This window comes from Puma concolor, chromosome B4 (genome assembly GCF_028749965.1).
Source record: "Puma concolor isolate L17-30 chromosome B4, mPumCon1.1.hap2, whole genome shotgun sequence".
NCBI classification, from domain to species: Eukaryota; Metazoa; Chordata; class Mammalia; order Carnivora; family Felidae; genus Puma; species Puma concolor.
Window position 1 is genome coordinate 100,258,798 of NC_141673.1, and position 10,660 is coordinate 100,269,457.

Below are 10,660 nucleotides of genomic sequence, written 5' to 3' on the forward strand. Positions count from 1 at the left end.
AAAAACATGTTAAATAGAAATGTGTCATAATTTTGAAAGATTTTTTTTTAATGTTTATTTATTTTTGAGAGAGAGGCAGAGAGTGAGCAAGGGAAGGGCAGAGAGAGGGAGACACAGAATCCAAAGCAGGCTCCAGGCTCTGAGCTGTCAGCACAAAGCCTGACATGGGACTCGAACTCATGAGCCATGAGATCACGACCTGAGCTGAACTTGGTCGTTTAACCAACCGAGCCACCCAGGTGCCCCCTGAAAGATTTTTTTAATCTCGGGGCACCTGGGTGGCTCAGTTGGTTAAGCATCTGACTCTTGGTTTTGGCTCAGGTCATGATCTCAGGGTTTGTGAGTTCAAGCCCCATAATGGGCTCTGCACTAACAGTGAGAGTCTGCTTGGGATTCTCTCTCTTCCTCTCTCTCTGTCTCTCCCCTTCTCAGGCTCGTGCCTTCTCTCTCTCTCTCTCTCTCATAAATAAATAAGACTTTTTTTTTAAAAAAAAATCTGATTGTTTAAAGCATATTTTGGGAGGGTGTTTCCCCAACTATCCCGTCTCTCCGTATTTTTACTTTCCTTTGCTTTTGTCTCAGCTTCTGTCATGTTGAAGCAAACTGAACCTCCACCATTCATATCCTGCACCTTCTTGCAGCCAAGGCTCTCTCCCCTTTGTCCTAAACCTGGATTTCTTGGGAGTCTGTACCGGCCTTTTTCACTGTCTTCTTAATCTGGTACCTCCTGTAATCTGATTTTTGCCCTTACCTCTCCCAACGGAATTTTGAGAGACTGCCATGGGACCAGTATCCAGGGCAAGGGAGGAAACAGCTGAGAACAACAGGCGTGGAGAGTCAAGAATGCCATTAAGCAGAGCTTCTTAAACGTTAGCACACCTCAGAATCACTACATCGATGATGGCTGGGCCGTGGTCTTTGATTCAGTAGATGTGGGTTGGAGCTCGGTGCTTTCTAATCATATCTAACAAGTTACCAGGCGCTGTTGATGCTGGCTATCTGGAGGCTGCACTTTTCCAGAAACGCTTGAATCAAGTATTGTGACCAAACATGTACTTAGGGCTGTTCCTCATCTCCTATACAAATATTTCTTGATCAGAACCTCGACTTGCTTTTTTACTAAAAACAAGCAAGATTGCTTTTGAGTATTTTCTCATGATTTCCAGCTAAAAGGGGAGTGGGGGAAGCTGCACATTGGGGGGGGGGGAGAGGGTGGGACAGCTGGGGCCTCGTTCTCCCACCTCCAGCAGAAAATCAGCAGTTAATATTGGTGCTCTTGGCCAGAGTTCAGCACAAATGGGGGGAGGCAGGAAGGGGATTTATAAATTTAGTTAATTTCAGCTGCTCACAAATGTTAAATGTGATTCAACTATGGGGCGCCTGGGTGGCGCAGTCGGTTAAGCGTCCGACTTCAGCCAGGTCACGATCTCGCGGTCCGTGAGTTCGAGCCCCGCGTCGGGCTCTGGGCTGATGGCTCAGAGCCTGGAGCCTGTTTCCGATTCTGTGTCTCCCTCTCTCTCTGCCCCTCCCCCGTTCATGCTCTGTCTCTGTCTGTCCCATAAATAAATAAAAACGTTGAAAAAAAAATTTAAAAAAAAAATGTGATTCAACTAATAGCCTATAAAACAAAGTAAAATTACAGGGACCCCTGGGTGGCTCAGTACATTGAGTGTCTGACTTTGGCTCAGGTCACGATCTGACTGTTCGTGAGTTCGAGCCCCAATTCAGGGTTGCCTTTGTCAGTGCAGAGTTCTCTTGGATCCGCTACCTGCCCCCCCGCCCCTCCCCTGCTGGCGTGCTCGGGCTCTCTCTCTACCTCTCTCAAAAATAAACAAACAGGGGCGCCTGGGTGGCTCAGTCGGTTAGGCGTCCGACTTCAGCTCAGGTCATGATCTCACACTCCGTGAGTTCGAGCCCTGCATCGGGCTCTGGGCTGATGGCTCAGAGCCTAGAGCCTGCTTCCAGTTCTGTGTCTCCCTCTCTCTGCCCCCTCCCCCCCCCGTTCATGCTCTGTCTCTGTCTCAAAAATAAATAAACGTTAAAAAAATTAAAAAAAAAATAAACAAAGAAAGCGATCCAAGATCCACATCCATAAAATATCAAGCTAGTAAAGTGTTTATAACAGACACTTTATTTCTCCTCTACTTTCCCTTACCAGCAACCCCAGGTTTAAGATGCGAGGCAAGGAAAACTTTAAGGAAACTTCCTCAGTCAGTTTAATTGGGAATTAATCAGCGGTTGGGAGGAAAACCACCCTTCACCTCTCCGCACGAGAATACCTTAAAGCCCAGTTCACAAACCAGGAGCCATCTCCCGAAGTAGTTTGAAAAAAACAAACAAACAAAAAAAGATTTTTAAGGCAACCTTAGGGAGACACAACCCGAGGTTCTTGTAAAAATTTCCAGCCTACATGACAGAGTATGATTGTTTTAATGCAGAGCAGATGAAGAATTATCCTCTTATTCCACTAATAGGATGACGCCCACTCACCTTACCCTTTAACCATTAGCATTTACATTAAAATAGGCTCGCTGATTGGCTTATCTGTAGTTTTAAGAGGAAACCAGATCGAAACTTTGAGGTTTGTTCTTTTTCTCTCGCCACGGTTTGTTGGAGCCTCAGTTTTTCTCGCCCTTTCTGGGCTATCTCGTTCTTTCCAGGCTACTTGGCAGCTAGTTGAGCCCATTGCTTTCCACTGGAATCCAAAGGTCTAGAAGGACTGAGACTTGGCTTTCGATGGATTCGCCAACGAAGCTTTACCCATCCTGTGGCCCAGAACCTTCTCAGATGGCCAGTGAAGAAAATTCCCAGGGAGGCTCAGGTAAGCCAGATAGTGCCTTTTCGGAACACACAGGAATGCAGAGAAGTAAACCACTTCCCTGCGGGAGGGCCACGTTGTGTATGTAGGTCCCTCTGGTGAAGAAACGGGAAAAGCTAGAAGCTGGGGAAGGGGGAGAACTGCATTGCTTGCTTACTGGGCTCAGGAATACTTCAATCCTTTCTGCCCAGTTTCTGGGGAAAAGCAATCCAGAATACTCCTAGGCCGTGCCTGAAAATGTCTGCCTATCCGCAATACGTGTCAGGAATGGTAAAAAGGAAAGAAAAAAAAAAAAAAACCAAACATTAGAAGCCTAAACTCCCAAGGTAACCTATGGGCTTTTTGAATCTCCCCAACCTTTTCTGAATTGGTTTTCCAGCTAAATTTCCCCTTTAGGAATGTTAATAAACAGGGAAATGGCTTTGCGGAGGAAATTGAAGGAGGGGGCCCATCGATAAAAGCCAGTGAGTGTAATGTAAATTAGTAGGATGCATTCTGGAGGGCTTTCTTGGGAACGCTGCTCCAGGGATAGTGCTAATTAGGCCCTCTCCTTCCTGGGTTCTTCTCCTACCAGAGAAGCTCTTGGAGCTCCACCCAATCCCAGGCTTGGCCTTGGAGAACCAGACCCTTGGGATTTGAAACCTTAATACCCTAATGGTGGGGCTGGGTGGCGTAGGCTGATGGTGGTAGGTGGGCCCCAGCTGGAAGGGAAGCCTGACATTTTATATTCTGCTACCATCAACATCCCCTGCCAGGCACCACTCTCCTCCCGGCCCCCTCACCAGTCCACACCGCCACCCCACCCTGCGTCTTTGAGGGAAGAGCCTGAGTGGACATTTACAAGGGGGGAAATTAATGAAGGGGGCATTTGTAAGGTCTATTCGATCCGATCTTTGCTTTTCCTCAAATCTGCCATAGACCCTGACGGTTCTACAGCTAGGGATCTTTATTTACATGTGCCCAAGTCCCTAGAAGTCAGATGGAAACTGACTTTTATATTTAATGCTTTCACACAGGAAAGATTAAGGTTAACTGCCTTCTATGAGATGGGAGTGCGTATGGGGTATGCATCATGGTTCGGAAAGAGGCAAGTGAGTGGCTGATTTCCCAAAACAAATGAGTTTGAGTGGAGAGAATTAACACCAGGAAAAGGCTGGGTAGGAGTGAAGGGGGGAACAGCCAGTTGACTTCTAGTTCTGCTTAAGGAGAGAGACTGTTACATTTCGGGTTACTTTGTCTATTTCACTGGGTGAGTGTTTTCTCCTACCCACCTTCCCCTAGGAAAATTTAAGAGGTTTTTTATAATTATCAAGGTGAACTGCTGAAACTTGTTTACTAATTTTGACTTGCATTAATGCTTTGCTTCCCCTCCCCACCCCGCTATTAAAAATTCACACACATGAAAATAGGAGAACTGCCAATACCTGATTTCTGTCCCATATTTTTTCCCAGTTGGAATCCTATACATAAGGTATCTTTGACACTGGGGGGAAAAAATCTAACCTCAGAACTGCCGATAAGAGGAAGAGGGGGAAATTCTGAGAATGAGCACTTTTCCATTATAGTGGGTTCTTATTTATTTATTTAATTTTTAGCTTTTTTAAGTTGATTTATTTCAAGAGGCAGAGGGAGCAGGGGAGGGGCAGAGAAGGAGAGCAAGAATCCCAAGCAGGCTCCCCACTGTTAGCACAGAACCCAATGTAGGGCTCAAACTCCACGGAACTTGAGATCACGACCTGAGCCGAAACCAACTCTTGGAATCAGATGCTTAATTTACTGAGCTACCCAGGTGCCCTCTATCACAGTGGATTCTTTTTCATTTTTGTTTAACATTTATTCATTTTTGAAAGGCAGAGAGAGACAGAGCACGGATGGGGAGGGGCAGAGAGTGAGGGAGACACAGAAACAGAAGCAGGCTCCAGGCTCCGAGCTATCAGCACAGAGCCCGATGCGGGGCTCGAACTCACGGACCGAGAGATCATGACCTGAGCCGAAGTCAGCCACTTAACCAACTGAGCCGCCCAGGCACCCCTATCACAGTGGATTCTTAAGCACATTTTCAAATGTATGCTCTCACCATTTGAAGTGTGTTACACTAACACAGTAGGTAATGTCTATGTGTGATCTTAACCCTGAAGAACCTCCCAATGTTTATTGTTAACCTGTTTTAACAGGCACACCTACTTTGAGCAAGAGACAAGTGACTTCTGGATATTGCAATTCACCCTAATGGATCTTAACTTTCTTTTGTCTTTCAGCTGCCTCTCAAACCATCTCCGAAGTATTAATAAAGAACCTTAGTCAATTGACTCTCGACCCTAGTATCAAACTTCCTTCCCCTCTACCAGAATATCCACCCCAACAGCAGGACACAGAGACGAAACCACAGGGACTTGTGGACCGAATACTCAGCAACAGGAGGAGGGGTGGAGTAAGGACTTTGTTAACTGCTCGGAAAGAAAGGATGGAAAGGCTGATGTGGTTTATTAAAAATCATCGCTACTTCAACCAGCGTTCCACGGTAGGTTCATGTGATCTGGGCTGACAGCACTGCCTAACTCTGGGCACCCAATGTCAGTTAGGATGTTAAGAATGATGAGCAGTGGTCACTCATGAGTGCAGGATGTGAATAACACTTGTGTTTTTAAGATTCTTTAACTTTTAGGGGCGCCTGGGTGGCGCAGTCGGTTAAGCGTCCGACTTCAGCCAGGTCACGATCTCGCGGTCCGTGAGTTCGAGCCCCGCGTCGGGCTCTGGGCTGATGGCTCAGAGCCTGGAGCCTGTTTCCGATTCTGTGTCTCCCTCTCTCTCTGCCCCTCCCCCGTTCATGCTCTGTCTCTCTCTGTCCCAAAAATAAATAAAAAACGTTTGAAAAAAAATTAAAAAAAAAAAAAAAAAAAAAAAAAGATTCTTTAACTTTTAGATCACCTGGGTGGCTCAGTGGGTTAAGCATCTTGACTCTTGATTTCCGCTCGGGTCCTGAGTTCGAGCCCCACATTGGGCTCTATGCTGACCAGCCTAGAGCCTGCTTGGGATTCTGCCTCTCTCTCTGCCCCTCAGCCACTCGCTCTCTCAAAAATATTTTTATTTTTTATTTATTTATTTTAATGCTTATTTATTTTTGAGACAGAGAGAGAGACAGAGCATGAACGGGGGAGGGTCAGAGAGAGGGAGACACAGAATCCAAAACAGGCTCCAGGCTCTGAGCTGTCAGCACAGAGCCCGACGCGGGGCTCGAACTCACGGACCGCGAGATCATGACCCGAGCCAAAGTCGGCCGCTCAACCAACTGAGCCACCCAGGTGCCCCAACTAAGATTCTCCAACTTTTATCTTATGGTAGATGTACAATGTACTCTGTAGTAAGAGGGCAATAACATGAGTACAGAATCTAGGAGGACTTAACATTTAAGGCATTCAGAGAATGACCTTAGAATATATTTTTTGACGCTCAGATGTTACAATTACAAAATGATCTGCAATCTGGCATTCTTTAGTACCCATACATTTCAATCTTGCCTCCTCTTTGCCCCACAAGTGTATTTCAAAGGCTATTCTAATAACCAGTCCTAGATTTGAGGGTTGTTACAGTTCAATTAGTGGTGCAATTAATCCATTTTATTTAAATTAATGCAATTCATCTCTCTCTTTTTTTTCCAGGATGAATCCAGAGTAGAAAGATTTAGATGTAGATGTCATTATTGCCTGTATCATAGACCTCCCGAGGATACCAGCATGGAGAATAATTATGACATGGAGTCTATGTAAACATAAACCTTATTATATGGTGTTTTCCTTGCTAGTAATTTTAGAATCATAATGCAGCACCTTGGGAAGGCTGCTCTATTATAGACAAAGTATAATATTTTGATAATCTATATTAGCTCTGTCTTTTCTACCTTGATAACAATAATTTGTGAGGAATCCGGTGTTTTGCATTTGAGTGACCTCAATATACTTTAGTTCCACTTTTTGATATGACCCAAGGAAGCACTAGTGGGTTTTGAGTGTAGCCTGGGTGTTTGAGAAACCTGAAGTCATGAAGATCGGTTAACCTAATGTGGGGCTCCTGGGTGGCTCAGTTGGGTTAAGCATCCGACTAGAGCTCTGTAGAGTAGGGTTCTGTGCTGGCAGTTGGGAGGCTGGAGCCTGCTTCAGATTCTGTGTGTGTGTGTGTGTGTGTATTTCTCTCTGCCCTTCCCCCACTCATGCTCTCGAATAAAAACATTTAAAAGAAACCCTAACATCAAATTGGAAGCCACGTAACTTGTGCAGGGAGGAATACATAGAGAATATTGGGTGGTTTGGCTGGAGAGCATAATCATAATTATAATTATGGCAGGGTGCATAGGCTAGGTTTTCTGGTTTTCAAAAATTAGAGTTGTAATAAAAGTTTTTTGTGGTAGTTCAATTTTCAGTAGCAAATGTGTATGCAGATGATCTTATTAAAATTGAGGCTTATTTGAATACGTTTCAAAGAGTCTTGTTTTTTTTAATGTGTTTTTGCCAGCTGTGTGTTCAGCAAACGATGACATTCCTAGAATGTCCACACTTGGCATTCTAATAATGTGTGATACTGTCTTGGGAAGGAACTTCACACATTTGGGTGAGGTTAGGAAGCAAGGACACATCCTTGTACATCCAACTTCTGGAAGAGATCTCAAAGAAATGGGAGGGAGCTGGAAGGGAAGTGTGGAGCATGTGTCCCAAATGCTTTGTTCACTGAAATGAATTAGGTACCTAAGCGAAGCTACTAGAGACCTGGGGTGAAGAAATCTATGCCATGCTGATAAGTACACAGGTAAGGAACAATAATCTGGTCTTCAGTATGGAGTGGAGGCAGAAACAAAGCATAAACTTGGGAGGATTGGTTGTAACATGGCAAGTTCAACAGTGGTAAGAGGAGGGATATTAAATATTAACATCTCACTGCCAAATTAGGTCTTCAGAAATTACTCTAAGAACTAGTCAAACTATTATAGCCTACCAACATGGATAAGTGTGGGGCTGTCTTGAAGTTTTATCAAACTTGTGATAAAATTAAGCATGTTTTAGTACCTTTTTTTTTTTTTTTTTTTAACGTTTTATTATTGAGAGACAGCATGAGCATGGGAGGGGCAGAGAGAGGTGGAGACAGGGAATCTGAAGATGGTTCCGGGGTCTGAGCTGTCAGCACAGAACCTGACGCAGGGCTTGAACCCACAGACCTCTAGATCGTGACCTGAGCCAAAGTCAGATGCTCAACCAACTGAGCCACCCAGGTGCCCCCAGGTTTGAATAGCTTTACAATCTCAACTACATAGGGGTCAATTCTATCTCCTCTCATGGTATCCCTTCTTCCTCTCAACTTTTTCATTGTCATTTCTACATGATTCGATTAACACTGCTTATTCTGTTACTCTTTTCTGCATCCTTTTTAAAGTATTTTTTTCCCTACAGTTCCATATATGTAATGCTCATGACTATCTCTCTTCTGTAGTGAATAAAGTTACTTCTCACCTGACTTGTTCTGTTCTCTAGTGCTTTCTTCAGAAAGAACTCTATGCCCCGAGTTCTTTCATGTCCAGAATTGTTCTCTTATTTCTCGAAAGACTGCTTGTCTTAACTCCTTTTGCTCAAGGATGTTAAAAGTATTGTTCTGGCTCAGTCAGTTAAGCGGCTGACTTTGGTCATGATCTCATGGTTTTGGTCGTGATCTCACGGTTCGTGAGTTTGAGCCCCTCATCGGCTTCACTGCTGTGAGCGCAGCCTGCCTCCCATCCTCTGTTCCTCTCTCTTCTGTTCCTCCCCTGCTTGTGCTTTTCTCAAAAATAAACATTAAAGTATCCTACTGTTGCAAATGCTGAATGTTAATGAGAACTGAGGCCAGCTTGATCCCCCCCCTCCCCGCCCCACCCAGCACCCCCCTCCCTAACCCCTTAAGTGTCCTTCTGCCTGACTTTAAAAGGGCCTTTTAGGGGTGCCTGGGTGGCGCAGTCGGTTAAGCGTCCGACTTCAGCCAGGTCACGATCTCGCGGTCCGTGAGTTCAAGCCCCGCGTCAGGCTCTGGGCTGACGGCTCAGAGCCTGGAGCCTGTTTCCGATTCTGTGTCTCCCTCTCTCTGCCCCTCCCCCGTTCATGCTCTGTCTCTCTCTGTCCCAAAAAAAATAAATAAAACGTTGAAAAAATAAATAAATAAAAGGGCCTTTTATCTTTGAAGATAGCTCTTCAAATAGCTCTCTGTTTTGACCATTCTGGATCACCATTTCCTCCTGAACATGGTGTGTGCTCTCAGTTTCATTTAGTATTCTTGTGAAATGTTCTGTTCCATTATTTTTGTTTTCTCTGGGGAGACCAGTTCTGTGTTTTTTGAATGGCCTTTGCTTATCTTCTCTGTATCTTTTTCTAGACTCCTTTTTAAATAATTATTTCCAATTTGTATAATTATTTCCAATCCTATAAATTATAATTTATATAATTAACTTTCTTTGTTATTCCACTTTCTATCTTCCACTTACAGGCATACCTCAGAGATCTTGTGGGTTTGGTTCCAGACCACCGCAATGAAGTAAATATCACAACAGAGGGAATCAACTGAATTTTTTGGTTTCCCAGTACCCACAAAAGTTAGGTTTATACTATACTGTAGTTTATTACACTTGATCTTAGCCAAAAGGCCAAGCAGCGATTCTATACTGTAGTTTATTAAGTGTGCAAAACCATTATGTCTAAAAAATGTAGATGCCTTAATACTTGATTGCTAGAAAATACTAAGCATCATCTTTTTATGGGTGGAGGGTCTGGCTTCCCTGTTGATGGCTGCCGACTGATGAGGGTAGTGGTTGCTGAAGGCTGGTGTGGCTGGGGCAGTTTCTTTAAGACAACAATGACAGTTTGTGCTGCATTGATTGCTTCTTCCTTGCAAGGACAATTTCTGTGCAACATGCATCAGTGCTGTTTGGTATTTTACCTGCAGTAGAATTTCTTTCTAAACTGGAGTCCATCCTCTCAAACGCTGCTGTTGCTTTATCAACTAAGATCATGTAATATTCTGAGTGTTTTTCATGTTTATTTTTGAGAGAGAGAGAGCATGAGCTGGGAAGGGGCAGAGAGACAGGGGGACAGAGGATCTGAAGCAGGTTCTGTACTGACAGCAGATAGTCCAATACGGGGCCCGAACCCATGAATCGTGAGATCATGACCTAAGCTGAAGTTGGACGCTTAACTGACTGAACCACCCAGGTGCCCCAAGATTATGTAAAATTTCACATCCTTTGTTGTCATTTCAACAGTCTTCATGGCATGGTCGCCAGCACTAGATTGCCGTTTCAATAAACCACTTTCTTTGCTCATCTGTAAGAAGAAACTCGTCATCCATTCAAATGTTATCATGAGATTGTAGCCATTCAGTCACATCTTCAGGCTCCGTATCTAATTCTCATTCTCTTGCTATTGCAGCCACATCTACAGTGACTTTCTCTACTGAGGTCTTGAACCCCTAAAAGTCCTCCATGAGGGTTGGAGTCCACTTCTTCCAAACTTCTGTTAATGTTGCTATATTGACCTCTTACCTTGAAGAATAGATAGTGGCATCTAGAATAGCAAATCCTTTCCAGAGGTTTTCAATGTACCTTGCCCAGATCTATCAGAAATCACAATGGCAGCTATACAGCCTTACAAAAGGTCTTAATAAGACTTAAAAACCCTAAAATAAGACTTAAAAGTTGAAATTACTCCTTGCTCCATGAGCTACAGAATGGCTGTTGTGTTAGCAGGCATGAAAACAACATGAATCTTGTTGGACATCTCCATCAGAGCTCTTGGGTGACCAGGTGCATGGTCAATGAACAGTCATAGTTTGGAA

At 44.2% G+C, this 10,660-nt stretch overlaps 1 protein-coding gene across 1 annotated transcript; it reads left to right on the forward strand.

Moving 5' to 3' along the window:
- Positions 1 to 2,468: 2,468 nt before the first annotated feature.
- On the forward strand, positions 2,469 to 7,289 carry DPPA3 (developmental pluripotency associated 3). The gene is made up of 3 exons (XM_086711848.1): positions 2,469 to 2,821; positions 5,077 to 5,339; positions 6,478 to 7,289. Exons 1-3 carry the CDS (start codon positions 2,737 to 2,739, stop codon positions 6,583 to 6,585), a joined length of 456 nt encoding a protein of 151 aa, XP_086567974.1. The 5' UTR covers positions 2,469 to 2,736; the 3' UTR covers positions 6,586 to 7,289.
- The last annotated feature ends 3,371 nt before the right edge of the window (positions 7,290 to 10,660 follow it).